Here is a 21,909-nt window from a genome sequence, read left to right on the forward strand (position 1 = left end):
CGATGTGCACGGCATCTGCGTCTCAGGATAGCGCGCCTCGCAGTCATGCGCTCCGGCCAAGATGCGAGGCTGGGGGCCGGAGTGGGGTGTGCCGTAATCGATTAATCGAATAGTTTTAATCGATTAATTCAATTAATCGAAAGGGGGAAATCGATGACGATTAATCGATTAATTGTAGACCTTTAATCGATTAATCGATTAATCGTTAATCGATTTTACCATCTCTATCGTCGCGGTATTTACTGCACCATATGGCAATGCATGACAGTTCATACTGGGATGCAACACTACGTGTATTTTCGAACATTGCCCCCTATCTCTGACACAGTGTGAGCTCACCGAGATACAAATGCAGGCTTACCGAAAATATTTCAGAGATAAACCTGCACAAGACTAGCTCTGAGGTGTGTACACAGGAAAGGCAACTTTTATGTTCTTTTAGACATGTGTTGATGCAGCGAACTGTTTGTCTTATATACATATTTCCACAAGTTAGCGGTATCCGATGCAATCTAAAAGAACATAACAGTTCTCTGGGGAAAGAAACATTTTCGCACTTGTCCAATCATTGCAAATCATGTCATTGTGATCCTGTTTTCAGTGACACCGACATTTTGTCCGCTCATAGTAATAAACTTACACGTGAAGTCACGGAAGGTTCCATATAAGAAGTAGGTGTGGGAAAAAGTGTATCAGTCAACCATCGGTAGTGCTTACTGATAAAGAAATGTCTTTTTTGAATTGTGGTTAACTTGTTGTAATCTGCTCATATGCCTCATGACTTGCTCCGCGCATGATTTGTGATGATTATTAAAGACTTTCTTTCTTGGGATACTTAACCGGAGAAATTTTGGTCGGTCTTTCTGTTTGTCGGCACGTCACTCGATTCAGCCACTCGGCCAAAGTTGAACCACTTGCCGAAGGGCCAGCCATCTTGAACGGCCGACTAGGTTCATACTTGTGTACATTGTCGATCAAAAAGCGAACATTACGCATGTCTGAGGCGCAGCATCACTAGGTAAGTATTAGGTGGTGTGTTCCTTTAATAGAAAATGCATACATACGTAATTCTAAAGACCCTAGTTTCTTAAGCTGCGCTGAAAATGCGTCTGCGCTGAAACTTGCCTTCCTCCGTGCACTCTGCACGAGCTCATTGTTGCGTTTCGGTTTCGGTTCTGTATTGCACTGTACGAATGCCATGGGGCGCCGCTCTGGCATTCCTGTTTTAGCCAGGCGACGTGTAAATAAAAGAGTGTGTGGAGAGTACTCGTTGAGTGCGGACGTTTCTTCTGCTGCAGCGCTTCGCGCCAAACCGCGTGTTCGGGCTGGCTGGCGTCCCCGCCGGTCGCGTTGGTCACCGCCGGTCTTCGCCTGCTGCTGCGCCGGGACTACTTGCCCGCAACACAGCACCCGCAACACAACACTCATGTTTCCCGACGTATTGCCAGATGGCGTGCATATCTCACGCAGCGCCTCTTCTATCGTCTTTAGACGACATTTACAGCGAAGCACGCAGATACGCGGCCAATTTTTGTGCTTATATGTTTAGTCCCTTTCAAAAAATAAATCAGTTGTGAGTAAGCGCTCGTTTGTACCTTCTTTGTGTGAGTTCCCGTCTTTTGTGCGCGCTAAAAAAAGTTTCAAACATGAATTCACCCTTTCATATCTTGTAAAGAACTGGAATTTTCACGTCAGTCGGCATTTGTTCAGGGAAATGTTATTTTTGTGTGATTTTTTTTCACGTACGTCTTGGGCTATAGAAATAAAAACACGTTCGCGGCTGTCACAAAATAAACCAGTTGGAAGTTGGTGCCCAGTCTGTCATTCTTTCTGGCTTTTCGTTTCGCTTTTATTTTCCAATTCACTCAATTTAAGTTGCACTGAAAACAACATTATGTATACCAACTCGACAATCTGCTACCCTTGTGATCGCCTGACAGCAGGGGCGTAGCCAGGGGGGGGAGTGAAATCCAAAGTTTGACGGCAGCCCGTGTGGCCGGGGAAATACATAGTGTAAACGCAAAAAGACACACCGACCAAAAAAGGAACACAGTTCACTTGACGTTTCGGCCTCCCATACCTTGTTCACAATCTTATTGTGATATGGCAATGCCGTTGTGATATGAAAGTGGACTCGAGTACATTGGGGAAAGCCAGATTTCAATCTTGCCCCGCAACTTGATCTACCGGACCAGGGAGGTCCAAGGTTCACGTTTTCTGGACTATATAAGGAGACTGAATTAACAGCCGCGCTAGTTGGCCTTGATTAATCTTGATTTACTTTTACAGCGCAAAAGAAAAAACGGACGACAAATAAGCACGCTAAGTGCCGCTTATTTCTCTCTCCCTCTTTTTCAGCAAGGAGGAGTTCAAAAAGTTGTATGCGCGCACAAACTGTTCAACATCGTTTTAACTACAACTGCAGACATTTATGCATACGCATCCGAATCTATCTCGCCAGCTGCTATAAGTGGTGGCTGCCCATTGCATAGGTGGGTACGCTTCTTGAATAGTAATATCTGAGGTTTAACGTCCGAAAACCGCGATATGACTATGAGAGACGCCGTAGTGAAGGGCTCCGGAAATTTCGAACACCTGGGGTTCTTTAACGTGCAGCTAAATCTAAGTACACGGGCCTCAAACATTTTCGCCTCCATCGAAAATCCAGCCGCCGCGGCCGGGATTCGATCCCGCGACCTTCGAGTCGGCAGTCGAGCGCCATAACCACTAGACCACCGTAGCGGGGTGGGTACGCTTCTTGAACTGCGTTCAGACGGAGACACTGCCCGGCTATTCCATAAAATGTTTAGTTAATGTTCAGCTTGTGAATGCGCTGTTTACTTTGCACGCGTCATCTAAACGCCGTGAGATTTGACTTATTTGTGACGTGGTGCAACAAGCAGGTAATCTTATGGCAGACCAAAAATGTTTGACGAATGCCGAAGAACTAACGACCAACAATATGCCGTGTGGGAAATAAATAGTTTATTCTCTTATCTTTTTACATAGTCGCGCATAAGTGGTCATTAAGCAATGGATAATTTTCGCGCCATTTTGTTGCATCACGTTACAAACAGGTGCTGTATACATGACCCAGAAAACTTCGACCGATCGTAAACTGCTAACGACCAATGCAAAAGGAAACAGTGTGAGGTAGCTTAACGTTACAATCACCCGCATTTTTTTTTTCAAAGAAAATTTATGGTTACACCGTTTGCATTGCTAAATCAGTGTTGCGGAGTTACCACTCCAGAATAGGAATGAGTCCGGAATCATTCCACATTTTCGCGCCCCCAGAATGGAATGGGGAGTACAATTGGAGGAATGGAATGGGAATGGAATTACGTCTTTTTCCGAAAAAAGATCACGTTTTCTTCTACGAGCTGTTTTTGAAACTTCAAACATTAGTTAGTCAGAGCCTCCAATTTAACAATAAAGGAGTATTTTTAAAATGGCTTGGCTGATTACAAGCACGGTACACTTATAATGTCACGGGTAAAATAAGACAGACAGGCAGGAGTTGACGTCTTCCCCAGAACCAGACCAGCAACAACAACGTTCTCTTCTTCTTCCACTCGCGTGTACGTGCCACAGCGTATGGCTCACACATGAAGGCACGTGGCATTACTCCCTCTCCGGGAAAAGCATCGTCTCGATGCTGGTTATGCGCGCTAAAAAATGAGGAAAGAAAAAAAACATCACTATTCGAACGAAGCAATTGTGTCGTGAGGCAAAGTGAACATGCTGCTGTCACTGAAGAAGTAAATAAAGAAAGCAGGACACAACGAGAACAAGCAGAGAAAGCAAGAAAAAGAAAGAAGCTAAGTAGCCATTGTAGTGAAAGTCACTCTACGTTCGATTGACGACGCGAGAATTATGGCTTGAGCCTTGAAACATGAACCACATCAGTTTGTGGAAGCCGACGGCAACGTCTTGGGGTGCCTTCTGGGAGAACCTCGTAGGTTACGTCGCTGAGTCGGCGTAGAACCTTGTAGGGGCCGAAGTAGCGCCGCAGTAACTTCCCTGACCGGCCGCGCAGTGGGATGGGGGTCCACACCCAGACTTCATCACCTGGTTTGAAGGTAACATCTAGGTGACGAAAATTGTAGCGGCGTGCGTCTGCAGTTTGGTGACTCTGAATACGGCGTCGGGCGAGTTGACGGGCCTCTTGGGCGCGTTGAGCGAACGTGGCAGCGTCCGTGTTAAACATTCCCAGGTTGTCGGGGAGGAGCATTGCGTCGAACATTGTAGTGACTTCTCGACCATGCACTAAGCGAAAAGGGGTGTAACCTCTACTTTCTTGCACCGCAGTATTGTAAGCAAAAGTTACGTAAGGGAGGATATCATCCCAGTTCTAGGGGTCAATATCCACATACATTGACAGCACGTCTGCATTCGTACTGTTCAGCCGTTCAGTGAGTCCGCTTGTTTGGGGGTGATAAGCCGTGGTTTTGCGATGTTCTGTGCCACTCAGCCTCAAGACTTCCTGTAGCATCTCTGCGGTGAAAGCTGTACCACGATCAGTAATTATGACAGCTGGCACTCCGTGACGGAGGACTATATTGACGCAAGACAGACACCATGTTCAAACTACGCGCGCAGGTTCGTGCGCCCTCCAAGAGAACAACGGCCCGATGATAAAACAAGAAAAGGGCGTGACAGCACGCGCCTTCTCAGCGCGAGATGCGGTAAAGAAGTGACGCCCCGCTCGAGGACTTTTTAGATGCGAAGTATCTTAAGGCGGAGCTCAATCCGGTGGGTGGTGGTGGTGGTGGTGTGCGAGCGTAGCGATGTGGGCTTGTTGGTGCATAATGGAAAGACAGTTTCTTAGCGCTGGTATAGACGAGGACACATAGGAAGAGACACTAGACACATGGACGCTACTCACAACAATAAAGTTTATTCCTTGATCGCTTCGAGCAAAAGTGCCTTCACTTACACGTCACAAAACCATGTGACATTCGTGAGATACAGGAACCAGACAAAATCGGACGAATGAACAAAAAACACTGCAGCGGAATCACACAATAGATAAATGTTTACGGTTTGCGCAGGAAACTAATTTCTTTCTCAGACAGCGTTAGCGAAGTCTTGCTGATACAAGAGCTACCGTAATAGTCAATCTGCTCACTTTCTACTATCAATCGGGTGACTTCGCAGTTGCTATTTCTAACAATGACAGTTTTGTCAAACAATGGCACACATGCGCATTCTTGGCAATGTATTGCCAGAAAACCATCTGCGGGCGTCTTATTGCATTTATAGTGGTGCTCTCGAAGACGATCGTTCACGCACATTCCCGTTTGTCCGATATAAAAACGCTGGCAGGATAACGGAATGCGATGTGTGCGGCGTGACCACCTTTACTACGCATGCGCATACCCTCTCCACACACCTCCTCTCCACTCACCCTCTCCCCTTCCCCCACACTTTACCTCTCCCCTTCCCCTCCCCGCTTCTCCTCTCCCCTTCCCCTCTCCCTTCCCTCTCCACTTTCCCTCTCCCCTCCCCCTTTCCACTCTTCCTCTGAAACGCGGGCTAGACATGCCGAAATTCTCTCCTGCGCAACGCCGCGATGAGCTCGAGCGCATGCGCGTCCCCTCCCCTTCTCTCTCCTCCCCTACGCTGCCCCCCTCTCGCCCGCCTGTCGACCGCGTTCCCCGCTCGCCCTGTGAGAATTAACGGCCAGGCTAGATGTAAGATACGACGCGCGTAGCGTCCCTCTTCGCGTTCCACGACGCGAGGTCGGTAGCATGCCCAGCGAACGCCAACGGAACGCGATCGTGCAAGTGCTCCGGCTTCGCATCGCCTCATGGTCCCCTTTAGCGGGAGATGGTGTAATTTTCTCAGATTTGTTCTTCTTGGTCTCCGGCAAGGAACTCTTCTAACATCTCTCGTTTACTTTTCGGGCACAAGTTAGCCCTTAATAAATAGTTATTCTCAACCTGCCTGAATTGTGCGTTACAATTCTGGTGGAGGTGCGGGGTAATGATCCCAAGCCCTCATCAAGTTAGAGGAAGCAGCTCAGAGCCACGACGACTCGAAACCAACGAGCTCACGCCTGTCCACCAGCGCGCAAGCCGTCGTCTACGTGGTGAGCCACCCGAATTTCCCCTTCTGCCATAGCCTAGAGTAGCACCAGCTGTCTGCGGTGAGAGTACCGAAATGACGTCCCAGACTGCCGCAACAAACGTCGTTGTTGATCAGCCGCGGACGCCCGAGCCTTTTCATGGCGACCCCTATGAAGACGCGGAAGACTGGCTGAAGGGTTTTGAGCGTGTCGCTGACTGCAACGGATGGACCGAAGACCGGAAGCTGCGCCGCGTTTATTTCGCTCTGCAGGACAGTGCACGAACGTGGTTCGAAAACCATGAAGGTGCCCTTCGCTCATGGGATGATTTCCGACGGGAGCTACTGGCCACATACCCGAGCACGGACCGCAGGAAAAGAGTTGAAGCCGCTTTGCAAGCAAGAAACCAGCGAAACAACGAAAGAGTGGAAATGTATGTCGAAGACATGTCCCGCTTATTTCGCCGGTCCGATCCAAATATGAGCGAGGAGAAGAAGCTTCGGCATCTGATGCGCGGTGTCAAGCAGGAGATTTTTTCCGGTTTGGTTCGATGCCCTCCACGAACCGTCGCCGAATTTCGCTCCGAGGCGACAGCGGTGGAAAAGACACTGCAACAGCGAGCAAGGCACTACAACCGGGATGTGAACGTCGCATCTGTAGGCGCGGTGTCACCAGTCTTCGGGGATAGCATCGACGTACTACGAGAGCTTGTTCGGTCTGTTGTTCGAGAAGAGCTCCAGAGGCTCAACAGCAGCCCGACACAGATCTCGTCGTTGGCGGAAGTGGTTCGTGAGGAAGTGAGACAAGTAGTCCGGGAACAGCAGCCACAAGCACAGCCTCAAGCGTCGTTTCTGGTGCAACCAGCGACCTCGTACGCCGAGGTACTCAGAGGCGCCCCTGGACGTACGTTCGCCGCAGCAACCGCCCATTTGCCCAAACCTCGGTTCTCGCCGGACCCACCTGAGACGAGGTTCCGGAAGGCTGACATATGGCGCACTCCTGATCGAATCCCGCTTTGTTATCACTGCGGCGAAGCTGGCCATCTTTACCGGATGTGCGAATATCGCCGAGCGGGACTTCGGGGCTTTCCCGTAAACGCTCCTTGCCCACGGAACGGTGAACGCCCTTTTGAAATCGAGGAGTACTTGTCAACGCGCCAAGGTCCTCACTCCTCGCAGCAGCATCAACCTCGGTCAACGGCGCCACTGAGGTATCGATCACCGAGTCCGCGTCCATCCTCAAACTCTCCAAAGCGACGTTCCCAAAGCCCGCTTCGGGAAAACTAGAATCGGCGACCTGTGGAGGTAAGGCCGCTGCCAACGCAAGAAAACAACCTCCAGTGCCGATTCCGAAATATTACGATGAACACAAGAGTATGGGCGGAAACAGTAACGTCGCTTCAGATCTGTGTGTAATTATAGACGGCTACGAAACTACTGCTTTGGTAGATACAGGCGCAGACCATTCAGTCATGAGCAGAGAACTTGCAAGAAAATTAAAGAAAGTGCTGACTCCTTGGTCAGGACCTCAAGTGCGAACCGCAGGAGGACATGTTAATGACCCGGCAGGCAGGTGCACCTCTAGAATCGGAATACGTGGCTTCACCTATGTTGCCACTTTCATTGTTCTATCAGAATGTTCAAGAGATGTAATTATTGGAATGGACTTTTTGCAGGCGAATGGTGCAGTGATAAACTTGCAGGAAACGTGCGTGTCGTTCTCAACGAATCACGCCATCGCGAAGTTTCAGTTTGAAGAACGATTCGATGCGCTACAGATTGTAGACGACGACGTAACTGTACCTCCAAGATCCAGCATCGCTGTTGCAGTAAGAAGCAACGTATTCACCGATTATGAAGGAATGGCAGAAAGCAACACTGGACTCTTGCTTGAAAAAGGAATATGTGCGGCAAGAGGTATTGTTCGGCTGCGTGATGGGTGCGCGAATGTTTTTCTGACAAATTTCGGAAATGAGGTGCAACATCTTGCGAAGGGAACTGTCATCGGCCGCCTGTACGATTACGTTCCGATTACAGATTTGAGTCCTTTCGAGACTGCATCACTCAACTCTGACACCATAGACTCCATACTCGCATCCATCCACATCGAAGCAGCGCTATCATCGAACCAGAAGCAGCAAATCGAGGGCCTTGTACGAGAATTCGCCTCGTGTTTCTCCACGTCATCGAAAGTCCAGAGAACATCGATCGCCAAACACCGCATCATAGTCGACGAATCTGTGAGGCTTATTTGCAAGCACCCCTACCGAGTGTCACCAAAAGAGAGAGAGGTCATCAGAAACCAAGTTGAAGAGATGCTTAGGGACGACGTAATTCAACCGTCAGCCAGTCCGTGGGCTTCGCCTGTGGTGCTGGTAAAGAAAAAGGACCAGATTTCGCGCTTTTGCGTTGACTACCGAAAGTTGAACGTTGTCACAAAGCGAGATGTCTATCCACTTCCAAGGATCGATGACACCCTTGACAGACTACGGGATGCGAAGTTCTTTTCCTCTCTGGACTTCAAGAGCGGATACTGGCAGATAGAGGTGGACGAACGAGATCGCGAGAAAACAGCCTTCGTCACCCCAGATGGGCTATACGAGTTCAAGGTGCTCCCTTTCGGCCTGTGTTTCGCACCCGCCACGTTTCAGCGGATGATGGACACTGTCCTGTCCGGGTTAAAATGGCAGTCCTGTCTTGTCTATCTCGATGATGTCGTGGTTTTTTCGGCTACCTTAGATCAACACGTGGAACGACTACGCACCGTGCTCAAAGCTATCAGTTCAGCAGGGCTGACGATCAAGCCACAGAAGTGTCATTTCGGTTTTTATGAACTGCTTTTCCTCGGTCATATCATTAGCTCTGAAGGCATTCGCCCTGACCCTGAGAAGACTGCAGCCGTAGAAAAGTTTCCTAGACCAACAGATAAAAAGGCTGTGAGACGATTCTTAAGGCTTTGCGCCTATTACAGACGCTTCGTCAAGAATTTTTCGAAGATTGCGGAACCACTCACGCGACTGACAAAAGAAGATGCGCCTTTCGTCTGGATAAGCGAACAAGAAGATGCTTTCAATGAGCTACGACGGCGACTCCAAAACCATCCAGCTCTTGCACACTTCGACGACGAAGCGGACACAGACATTCACACGGATGCAAGCAATTCGGGACTCGGTGACGTGCTGGTTCAGTAGCAAAACGGAGAGGAACGAGTGGTCGCATATGCTAGCCGCACTCTTTCGAGGGCTGAAACGAACTACTCGGCGACGGAAAAAGAATGCCTGGCGGTAATATGGGCCATAGGAAAATTCCGACCGTACCTATATGGTAGACCGTTCCGAGCAGTGAGCGACCACCACTCGTTGTGCTGGCTCGCAAGCCTAAAGGACCCTTCTGGGCGACTTGCTAGATGGAGCCTCAGGTTGCAAGAACACGACGTAACAGTTGTATATAAGTCTGGCCGCAAACACAGCGATGCCGACTGCCTGTCACGCGCACCGGTCGAATCTGTACCTGTGGAAGATGGAAAGGACTTTCCGTTTCTTGGAGCCGCCACTACAACAGACATGGCTAAATATCAACGATCTGACGCCGAGTTGCTTTCACTCATCAGGCACCTGGAAGGACAACCCGTGTGTGTTCCACGAGTTTTCACCCGGGGATTGTCGTCTTACCTGATGAGAAACAACGGTCTGTACAAGAGAAACTTCGAGCACAGCAGAGAGAAATTCCTACTCGTCGTCCCTTCAGCCTTGCGATCTGAAATCCTGGAAGCCTGCCACGATGACCTATCAGCAGGACACCTCGGAGTGAGTAGAACACTCGCTCGCATTCGTGCCAAGTATTACTAGCCAAAGTTGTTGGATGCTGTACAGCATTATGTGAGGACATGCCGGGATTGCCAGAGACGAAAAACGCCTACATTAAAACCCGCAGGCCACCTTCAACCAATAGAACCTCCAGAAACCCCATTTGAACAAGTGGGAATGGATCTACTTGGCCCATTTCCAACGTCATCATTAGGCAAACGATGGATAGTAGTAGCGACGGATTATTTAACCCGATATGCCGAGACAGCCTCTCTCATCAGGGGAACAGCCATAGAAGTAGCTGAATTCTTCGTTACTAACATAGTACTACGACGTGGTGCCCCCAAGGTTGTTATCACGGATCGAGGAACTGCATTCACAGCCGATTTGACGCAGTCCATTATGAAGCTTACCCACACATGTCATCGGAAAACAACTGCTTATCACCCTCAAACGAATGGGCAACCGAGCGACTCAACAGAACGCTGACTGGTATGTTGTCCATTTACGTCGACCTGGAGCACCGTACATGGGACAAGATACTGCCGTATGCCACATTCGCTTACAATACTGCATTGCAGGAGACTACTAAGGTGACGCCATTCCAGCTTGTGTATGGTCGAATAGTTACCACGCCCTTAGATGCAATCCTGCCTGTAAGTGACAATGAAGAGCACAAACCTGACATCAGCGAGTTCACTCAGAGAGCCGAAGAAGCACGGCAGTTGGCACGACACCGCATTAAACAACAACAACGCATTGATGCAAACCGATACAACCTGCGGCGGAGAGAAGTCGACTACGCACCAGGCGACAGAGTTTGGATATGGACTCCCATACGGACGCCTAGCCTATCCGAAAAGCTTCTGCGTCGTTATTTCGGCCCTTACCGAGTCCTACGTCGAATTGGCCCCTTAAACTACGAGGTTACACCGGAAGGACAAGTGAGCTCGTCAAGATGCCGACGTCGCACAGAAACTGTGCATGTGCTCAGGATGAAGCCATACTATGACAGGCAATGAACATTGTACTATACACCTCCAATCAGTACAAATACTACTTTCCCCATTGGAGATCACGCATCAGACCTTCTCAACAACATTGCCACTGTAGGCATCGGGACGATGCGTTTTGGGAGGAGGGATAATGACGCAAGACAGACACCATGTTCAAACTACGCGCGCAGGTTCGTGCGCCCTCCAAGAGAACAACGGCCCGATGGTAAAACAAGAAAAGGGCGTGACAGCACGCGCCTTCTCAGCGCGAGATGCGGTAAAGAAGTGACGCCCCGCTCGAGGACTTTTTCTCAGATTTGTTCTTCTTGGTCTCCGGCAAGGAACTCTACTAACATCTCTCGTTTACTTTTGGGGCACAAGTTAGCCCTTAATAAATAGTTATTCTCAACCTGCCTGAATTGTGCGTTACAATATTGTTCACGAACAAATGGGCGATGTCAGCAGCGGTAGCTTTGGGCTTTGGGGCGCCAGCTACTTTTCAAAGAATGATGGACACGGTTCTTTCTGGGCTTAAATGGCAATCATGTCTTGTCTACCTAGACGATGTGGTGGTCTTTTCGTACACCTTTGAACAGCACATCCAGTGCCTACAGACAGTTGTTGAGGCGATTAGAACAGCTGGACTTTCTCTCAAGCCTGAGAAATGTCATTTTGCCTACGAGGAACTCGTTTCTTGGTCACGTCATGAGCCACGCTGGTATCCGCCCAGACCCTGAGAAAACAAGCGCCGTCGCTCCATTTCCCGCGCCAACAAACAAGCGCGATCTACGCCGATTCCTGGGGCTGCGCTCGTACTACAGACGCTTTGTCAAAGGTTTTTCCAAAATTGCTGAACCCCTCAACCAACTTACAAAAATTGGGGGACCCTTAAGCTTCGCCTTTAAGAGTTGAACGCGATAGCGAAATCCGGCCCCTAGTGCGCACTTCAACCACTAAAATACTTATTATTGTGTGATTAACTGCAGCTAACAGCGCGAAACATATAGACGAGGAAGCAAGAATTGGACACGGCACAGCGCTGACTTTCAACTGAATTTTTGTTGAAGAACACAAAAACATGTATACATCGAAAAGAGAACTACACGTGACTAACGCAGCCTTGGCAATCTAAATCAAATGACTCAGAAAAGCACACGGTGCATCTAAGTAAAGCAAAAGAAGACGTCTACAAAGTAAACAGGCCTAACTAAAACATGACACGGGGTAACAAAGATAATTATCCACAATCTAACATGTTAGCTTCGTTATCCAGTAAGGCAACAGATGGCTGGCTGACACACTCTTTTGACTGACAACTCGTAACGCTTGACTGAAAGAAAAAAAATGCAGCATAGAACTCCTCGCTGTCGGATTCGCATGAAACTGATTCCCACAAGGTGTGGGATCTGCGTTGCCGGTACGCTGTGACCGGTTCCTGACGTTGTTGATGTCGCATAGCGAAGTCAAATGCCGTCCAGCGCATTGGTGGCACTGCAGGGATCTGGAGGTTCGGCAATCGCTGGCGGGGTGGTTACGTTCGGCGCACCGGAAGCATAGTTTGTCCACCTGAAGCCTCCTTCGTTTCTCTTTCGGAGCGAGGCGTTCGGAGCACTCCTCAATAGTGTGTTCGGGCGAGTTGCACAGCAGGCAGGGGCGCGAGTAGGGGGGTCGAACTTCGGCTGATAGAGCCGCAGCGGATGGCAGGGGTGGCTGTGGTGGCCGGAATTCTCGCTGCGGAGGCCGCCAGCTTGTGGACGATGTCGCTTCCTCGAGACCGCTTTCCTCCCGTATTTCTATCTGAAATCGAATGAAATTCATGAGGTCTTTCACTTGTAACTGGGCTCCTTGAGATGCATCAGCGTTTTCCGCTAGTAGGGCTTCCTTTTGCCGCTGACGATACAGGATGCTGAGGTCCGGAGGTAACGCCTTCAAGAGGATGCGCTGCAGAACCGTGCAATACTCTCCTGGAGGCACTCCGAGACCTTCCAGTGCGTTGATGTGAAATGCTGTCTCGTCTTAGAGATTCCTTAATTTGGTCACGTCGGCTGAGCTTCGAACTGGCGCGACAGACAGCAAATTGTCTAGATGATCGTCGATTAGCATGTCGCGACAGCCGAAACGGTCGGACAAGATCTGAATGGCTACGTCGTAGTTAGCTTCGGCGAGGCAAATACCTTGGATGGCTGCTTTGGCTGCCCCAGTCAGGTATGTCAATAGGTATTTGAATTTGTCGATTTTTGGGATGCAGTCGTTGTCATGAATGCTGACTCGGTATTGGTCCCAAAATCCTTGCCGCTCGCGCCGCTCACCGGCAAAGCTTGGGATGTGCAGCTTGGGCAAGGCGATGCTAGATGGCGGCGTCGGAGTTGAGAGGCCGGGCGAAGGTGAATTTGCTACCTGCGTCGATGTCGATGCGAGAGCCTCACTGGTAGGACTTGCGGTAACGGGGACGGATGCGGGTGGTATCGGGGGCCCCGGCTCGGTTGCGCGGCGAACTCTCGTTTGTGCATAGCTGACTTTCTCCTCGTACTCGTAGGCGATAGTCAGGTCTGCTTCCAACTCATCATCGTGAAGTGCGACTTGGATTTCGGTGTCGAAGCGTACGAGTTGGGCGTTCTTTACCACGATTAGGTCGAGGATCTCCTGGAGCCTGCCAGCCGGGGTCGTCGAATTTGCGAGCAGGGCGTCGAGTGTTGATAGGGCTTTGGTGATGCCGGTTCGGCCGAAGCCGCGCTTAGGGCGTAGTTGGTCCATGGTGGAAGGTCGAGGACCAGACGACCGGCGGGTATCGGTACCAGAACGAATGTAACGAAATAGACGAAGAGAGAAACAGAACCCAGCCGTCTGGCTGTGTCGAAGGATTAGAACCAACTGAGCGTCCCAGCGCCCGTGGCAGTTGCTCGTGAGCCTCGCCCCTTCGTCCTCTTTTATTTGTAACAGGGAGTGCCTATTCTCCCGGCAGAATCGTAAACCTCGTCCGCTCTTTCTCTCTCTCTCACACACACACACACAGATATATATATATATATATATATATATATATAATTCAAAAGAAAGTTCTGAAGGTCCGGTGCACATGTAGTTGAAGAAATGAAGGAGCGCACTTACGAAAATTGCATATTTTTACTCATTTACGTTTCGGCCGTGGCACGGCCTTCGCCAGAATGACAATTGACATTGACATTCTGACGAAGGCCGTGCCACGGCCGAAACGCAAATGAGTAAAAATATGCAATTTTCGTAAGTGTGCTCCTTCATTTGTTCAACTCGATATATATATATATATATATATACATACATATATATAGGAAAGAAGTGTTAATTTCAAGGGCTCGTTTTCTTTGTTATACACAATATTAATGAGAACTAACAGACAATAATGCCAAGGAAAGTATAGGGGATGTTTTTAGTAATAAATGTAAGGTAATTGTGAATAAAGAAAAGTGGACGAAAAGATAGCTTGCCGCGGGCAGGGACCGAACCTGCGACCTTCGAATAACGCGTCCGATGCTCTACCAACTGAGCTACCGCGGCGGCCATCCCCCCGTCCACTTTATGGGGTATATGTGTGCATTTAAACGTGGGAGCGTCAGTCAGCGCCGCCAGTAGCCATGACGGCGAGTGTGGAACACTCTTTTATTTACATGTCGCCTGGGTAAAACAGGAACGCCAGAGCGGCGTCCACAACCGGCAGCCTGAAGGCCGCCCACAACGCTGCTTTTTCATTTTTTAAATATTTTTTTTCACCTTCTTGGCCTTCTCAAAACTAAAACTTTTCAACACCAACCCATGGCATTCGTACAGTGCAATACAGAACCGAAACCGAAACACAACAATGAGCTCGTGCGAAGGGCACGGAGGAAGGCAAATTTCAGCGCATTCGCATTTTCAGCTTTGTTGAAACAGCGCTCACTAGACGACGACGAAGTAAAAGAAGGCACAGGACAGGCAGCGCCTGTCCTGTGCCTTCTTTTACTTCGTCGTCGTCAAGTGAGCGCTGTTTCAACAAAGATGAACGCACACCAACTCGCTCAAGCTTCCATTCTTATGCATTTTCAGCACAGCTTAAGAAACTAGGGTCCTTAAAATTACGTATGTATGCATTTTCTGTTAAAGGAACACGCCACCTAATACTTACCTAGTGATGTTGCACCTCAGATATGCATGATATTTACTTTTGATCGACAACGTTCACAAGTATGAACAGCCGTACCAGTTCAAGACGGCTGGCCCTTGGGCAAGTGGTTCAACTTCGGCCGAGTGGCTGAATCGAGGGACGTGCCGACAAACAGAAAGACAGACAGAAAGACAGACCAAAATTTCTGCGTTTAAGTTCCCCAAGAAAGACTATCGTCTTTAAAAGAGTGTTCCACACTCGCCGTCATGGCTACTGGCGGCGCTGACTGACGCTCCCACGTTTAAATGCACACATATACTCATATACCCCATAAAGTGGACGGGGGGATGGCCGCCGCGGTAGCTCAGTTGGTAGAGCATCGGACGCGTTATTCGAAGGTCGCAGGGTAGGTCCCTGCCCGCGGCAAGCTATCTTTTCGTCCACTTTTCTTTCTTCACAATTACCTTACATTTATTACTAAAAACATCCCCTATACTTTCCTTGGCATTATTGTCTGTTAGTTCTCATTAATATTGTGTATAACAAGGAAAACGAGCTCTTGAAATTAACACTTCTTTCCTTCATTCATAGCGAGGGTCTCGTTCTGGCAGACTTGATGCTTTCAGGTAGTATGCGAGGGATTATTGGTCAGCTGCCAGCTCGTAATAAGTTCACGTGCTACGTGACGCCAACAAGGCAGAAAAAGAGTGTTCCACACTCGCCGTCATGGCTACTGGCGGCGCTGACTGACGCTCCCACGTTTAAATGCACACATATACCCCATAAGTGGACGGGGGGATGGCCGCCGCGGTAGCTCAGTTGGTAGAGCATCGGACGCGTTATTCGAAGGTCGCAGGTTCGGTCCCTGCCCGCGGCAAGCTATCTTTTCGTCCACTTTCTTTCTTCACAATTACCTTACATTTATACTAAAAACATCCCCTATACTTTCCTTGGCATTATTGTCTGTTAGTTCTCATTAATATTGTGTATAACAAAGAAAACGAGCCCTTGAAATTAACCCTTCCTTCCTTCATTCATAGCGAGGGTCTCGTTCTGGCAGACTTGATGCTTCAGGTAGTATGCGAGGGATTATTGGTCAGCTGCCAGCTCGTAATAAGTTCACGTGCTACGTGACGCCAACAAGGCAGAAAAAGAGTGTTCCACACTCGCCGTCATGGCTACTGGCGGCGCTGACTGACGCTCCCACGTTTAAATGCACACATATACCCCATAAAGTGGACGGGGGGATGGCCGCCGCGGTAGCCTCAGTTGGTAGAGCATCGGACGCGTTATTCGAAGGTCGCAGGTTCGGTCCCTGCCCGCGGCAAGCTATCTTTTCGTCCACTTTTCTTTCTTCACAATTACCTTACATTTATTACTAAAACATCCCCTATACTTCCTTGGCATTATTGTCTGTTAGTTCTCATTAATATTGTGTATAACAAGGAAAACGAGCTCTTGAAATTAACACTTCTTTCCTTCATTCATAGCGAGGGTCTCGTTCTGGCAGGACTTGATGCTTTCAGGGAGTATGCGAGGGATTATTGGTCAGCTGCCAGCTCGTAATAAGTTCACGTGCTACGTGACGCCAACAAGGCAGAAAAAGAGTGTTCCACACTCGCCGTCATGGCTACTGGCGGCGCTGACTGACGCTCCCACGTTTAAATGCACACATATACCCCATAAAGTGGACGGGGGGATGGCCGCCGCGGTAGCTCAGTTGGTAGAGCATCGGACGCGTTATTCGAATGTCGCAGGTTCGGTCCCTGCCCGCGGCAAGCTATCTTTTCGTCCACTTTTCTTTCTTCACAATTACCTTACATTTATTACTAAAAACATCCCCTATACTTCTTTGGCATTATTGTCTGTTAGTTCTCAAATATATATATATATATATATATATATATATATATATATATATATATATATACATAAAAATTGGCTTGAGCGAACGAACGTACGAAAACTTTTATTGTTCCAACGTTTCGGCCGGGGTCCGGCCTTCGTCAGGGAATACAATGCATACGTTAAATGTGTCACTTATATAAACACAGGGGGCCCCCAAACACGTGTCTAAGCAGTATCTAATATCGCACATACATCAGACAAATCAGCATAGGTAAAAGTGCGGTGTAATATTAACATGCATACATGACAAAAATTATATACGGCGAAGTGGGCGCAGTAACAAAGGGAATTTTTTCATCACTGCCACGAAAAAACAAAAACAAAACAAAAAAAAACGTGATAACATGGGTGATTATGTGCAGCGATGGCATTTAAGAACAATGCGTGAAAAGGACTCGGTGAACTAACAAGAAACATGTCTAAACAGCAAACAACAATGCGCTAAAGGAACTAACAAGAAACAGGTGTCAAGCAACGACAACAGCAATCTAAAAAAAGCATGTGTGAAAAAGTCTGCCAATGTTGATAATGAGAGACCTAAGTGAAACTGTTATACATGGAACTCATGAAAATGGAATACAACAAAAACATGGGTAACAGGGTGATAACTGGTGAAAGTGGCGGATACGTGACATATGGAATTTAGCATTCTCCCGTGACAGAGTGATCCCGTAGCGTAACTCTACGTGTGCAGGAACGTAATCGACGACTGCGATACAAGCAACTGTGTGGTACCTCCTTCAGTGCTCCAGTCTGCAAGCTTCAGTACATACGCCAGACATCGACACCATTCAGACTGTGGTTCAATAATCACAAGGCACAGTCACAACTTTTCCTGAACTGCCTTATCTAAGCACCTGAATACAACAGGGCACTCACTCGATCACCTGACGGCAACCATATTGGAATCTGGTTTTAAATCTCACACCGAACGGTAAGTGCGCGAATCATTTCTCATCTACAAGTTTAAGCATTATCATGCAGGCATTAACGAAAGCGCAGAAAGATTACGTTCTGCACACGTAAGATTTAAGCTACGGGATCACTCTGTCACGGACAATGCTAATATCCATATGTCACGTATCTGCCACTTTCACCAGTTATCACCTGTTACCCATGTTTTTGTTGTATTCCATTTCATGAGTGCCATGTATACAGTTTCACTTAGGTATCTCATTATCAACATTGCCAGACTTTTTCACACATGCGTTTTTTTAGATTGCTGTTCTCGTTGCTTTACACCTGTTTCTTGTTAGTTCCTTTAGCGCATTGTTGTTTGCTGTTTAGACATGTTTCTTGTAGTTCATCGAGTCCTTTTCACGCATTGTTCTTAAATGTGGTCCGCTGTACCTAATCACCATGTTATCACGTTTTTTTTTTTTTTCGTGCAGTGATGAAAAAATTCCTTTGTACTGCGCCCACTTCGCCGTAATAATGTTTTGTCATGTATGCATGTAATATTACACCGCACTTTTACCTATGCTGATTTGTCTGAGTGCATGTGCGATATTAGATACTGCTTAGACACGGGTTTGGGGGCCCCCTGTGTATATATAAGGCGACACATTGAGTATGCATTGTATTCCCGGACGAAGGCCGGACCCCGCCGAACGTATGGAACAATAAAAGTTTTCGTACGTTCGTTCGCTCAAGCCAATTTTTATTAATCACTGGATCCACTGAAACCACTTGCCTGATATATATATATATATATATATATATATATATATATATATTATATATTATATATATATATGTATATATGTATATATATATATATATATATATATATATATATATATATATATATATATATATATATATCTATATATATATATATATATATATATATATATATATATATATATATATATATATATATATATATATATAAACAATAAAGTGCTAGCAAAGGACCCGGAAGTAAAAGGTAAAAAAATCCAGCACGTAGGAAAAATTGTTCAGTAAAGGACTGACGTTTCGTCGGAGTGACGAAGGCCGGTCCCGCGGCCGGAACGTCAGTCCTTTACTGAACAATTTTTCCTACGTGCTTGATTTTTTTTAACTATATATATCAGCCGTCTGATACTACTTAACTGCTGACGAATACACCAAACCTAAAACGACCGAGGTTCACACACATTTTGTGCGTTTATATGGATTTTATATGGATTTATATGGGAGAGAGAGGAGAGAGAGAGAAATAAGCGAAGGGAAAAGATAGGGAGATCCACCAAGCACGTTCTCGGTTAGCTAAACACGGCGCGATAAAGCTTACCAGCGCTGTCGCTTAAAAGCGCAATCTCGTTGCGGAACCTCATGCGACGTGGACCATGGCAACCGCTATTTAAGAAGCTGAATTCGCGGCAACAAAACGTACTGGCTTAGGCAATAGTAGCCGACACATCAAGGCACCAATACGAGAGGTTGCTACATCTGTATGGTTGATCTACCTCGCTCGCAGCTATGCGGTCAATATTACTAAACTATATCAGAAGTCGCAAACAGGAGAAGTTGCATGAATAAATCTAAGATCGCTGGAAGCCCTCCTATAAATCACGAAACTATCACACAACGTACGGTAATAGTGCCTGTGCATGCATTATGCCTGGCTTGAAGGTCCGCTGTGGCACTTCGAACGTGCAGCTTAAAGTGACGTCAATATTTTCTTAACATATCCTTGCTGTGTCGCGCAAATGAGATAGCTCTTGACGTGAATCTTCCGCATATGTCTATAATGAATAGACGTTGTCTCTACGTAACGGCGTACCAGTTATCATAACTGTATATGCTCCGTAAACTGCGGCATAGTTCAGTAAAAACTGCTGTAAAAACACATTTTTTGTTCAACTGCAACTGACTCAACAAGCACTGGCACGCTGGGAATAAAGCGCTGCCTCCCGCCACTACTTGTAATGTGCGCTCGAGATCGGCATCTAAACGCTCTTTACTAGCGATCTGTGCAAGTTTTTATGTGGGAAACTCATGGCTCCGTGGGCGCATTTTGGATGTCACGAAAAGCGTTGTGTCACTGATGTCACGGAGAACACAACGCCGCGCTTATTCCAAAAAAAAAAAACAGCGCTTAGAAGACGGATCGGAAAAGATCAGGGAAGAGATGCAACGAACCTGAGCCTTTCGTTAAAGGCGTATGCGGCGGTTCATAGAAAGAGAGGCTGGTGTGAAGTAAAAAGAAACAAATCACGAAGAAAACAAAATTCCAGGCTGTTGTACTACAATGCACGAAGTAACACTGTTTATATATCAAAAGAAAAAAATGATTAGTTAGCTTCTGGCGGCAGATTCGTCTTAAACGAGATGCCATCGGGATGCCTCAACACCATCAAAATCGTTTGGCCTCTGATAAATAATATGTGAGGTTTTACATGCCGAAACCCCGATATGTTATGAGGCACGCCGTAATGGAGGGCTCCGGAAATTTCGACCATCTGGTGTTTATTAGCGCGTACTGGCATCGCAAAGCACACGGACCTCCAGCATTTTTCCTTCATCGAACTGCGACCGCCGCGACCGGGATCGGGACCCAGCAACCTTCGGGTGAGCAGCCGAGAGCCGCTGATAGAGGGCCACCGACGAAAACGCCAATAAGTACGCGTCTCAATATACGTAATGAGTGAATTGTTGTTGTTCGTGCGATCGTACCTAACGAAACTGGGCCCATCGGTGCTCTATATCGTTCATTACGTGTCGAGTGGCGGTAGACGCACATGACATAAATCGTTTGTAGGGATGCCATTATCGCTAGCTTTTGTGAGCAATCGGCCTCCGCGCATTAATGTTAAGGAGATCAATTAGCGATGCCACACATCGCTCCAAGACGTCTCTGTATTAGGTCATGGATACGTATCAAGCAAGACAAAGTTATCGATGATGATGATGATGATGATGATGATCAAAACTTTAGTTCTCCCAAAAGAGGGGACCGATCCACAGTATCTGGTGCTATTCTTATCGTGACATATAGATAAACAGGTGTGGGTCTGTCTAACGTCACGAATATATCACTATACTAAGAGTCCTTGCAATACGCTGTTTGGCAGTGTACTGAATAATACTTTGCCTGTCTGTACTGGCGTTTTTATTAACTTATGTCCTATATAAAAATAAAGAAAAACAAATCAAAAAGGCTACCTCCGTGATGCGAAATCTATTGCAGGTATTAAGCGGTATGCCTGTTAAGGACAGCGGGATAAATACCCTCCACGCCTACACATTGTTTCATTCTTCGTTCTTTTTTCCTTTTCCATGAATCCTAAGAATAAACCTTCGTTTGCGGTACTTCATGCTAACGTTCAAAGCCCCAACTTCTGCAGGAGGCTTCGGCGCCAGTTTATCTAAGGCGGAAGCACTCATTGTGTGGACAGCATTAGCGTTTCTTTTTTCATTGGAGGCTTCCGCCAGATGTTCGGAGTCTGCCGCAGCTGCGGGATAGGGAAGACTATAGAGTAATTGCATAGCTGCTGCTATTGTGAGGCATTTGCAATCTTAGGCAGCGCCTCGTTATGGCTTGTTTGCAAGGGACTCCACCGCCATTTAACGTTCGCCATATTGTGGTCGCGATCAGAGAAGCTTTATAATTAGAACAAGCCATCGGACCAACAGCGTGAGGCATGTGCCTAGGGAACAACATTGCTTTGTTCTGATCGCGGTACAATGCAAATTATGCGCATGCACAATGCTTTCGGCGCACATTGAACAATGGCAGGCTTAGAACCATAGTTATTCCACGTGCCATTTATTACGCGCTTCTCATAACGAGCTCACCAGTTTGGGATGCAAAACAACAGAACGTCTCAGTAAACATCGTTGATTCGATAACATGCACCTACTTTGGTGCTTTTAAGAAGGCTTTCATTGCTCCCACTATATCATTGCCTGGTTATAAACAAGTTGAGCCCGCGGACATCGCAGCTGTGTAAGTGCGCAAGAGTTCCGAAGTGGTGAACTAATTAAGCCTCGCGAAAAAAATACGTTCTCTTTCACACCAAGTTCA

At 47.5% G+C, this 21,909-nt stretch overlaps 1 protein-coding gene across 1 annotated transcript; it reads right to left on the reverse strand.

Moving 5' to 3' along the window:
* Nucleotides 1-12,886: 12,886 nt before the first annotated feature.
* LOC119377230 (uncharacterized) lies at nt 12,887-13,624 on the reverse strand. The gene has a single exon (XM_037646797.1). It carries the CDS (start codon nt 13,622-13,624, stop codon nt 12,887-12,889), a length of 738 nt encoding a protein of 245 aa, XP_037502725.1.
* Between the last annotated feature and the right edge of the window lie 8,285 nt (nt 13,625-21,909).

The sequence above is a fragment of the Rhipicephalus sanguineus genome, unplaced genomic scaffold (assembly GCF_013339695.2).
Source record: "Rhipicephalus sanguineus isolate Rsan-2018 unplaced genomic scaffold, BIME_Rsan_1.4 Seq4127, whole genome shotgun sequence".
Classification (NCBI taxonomy): Eukaryota; Metazoa; Arthropoda; class Arachnida; order Ixodida; family Ixodidae; genus Rhipicephalus; species Rhipicephalus sanguineus.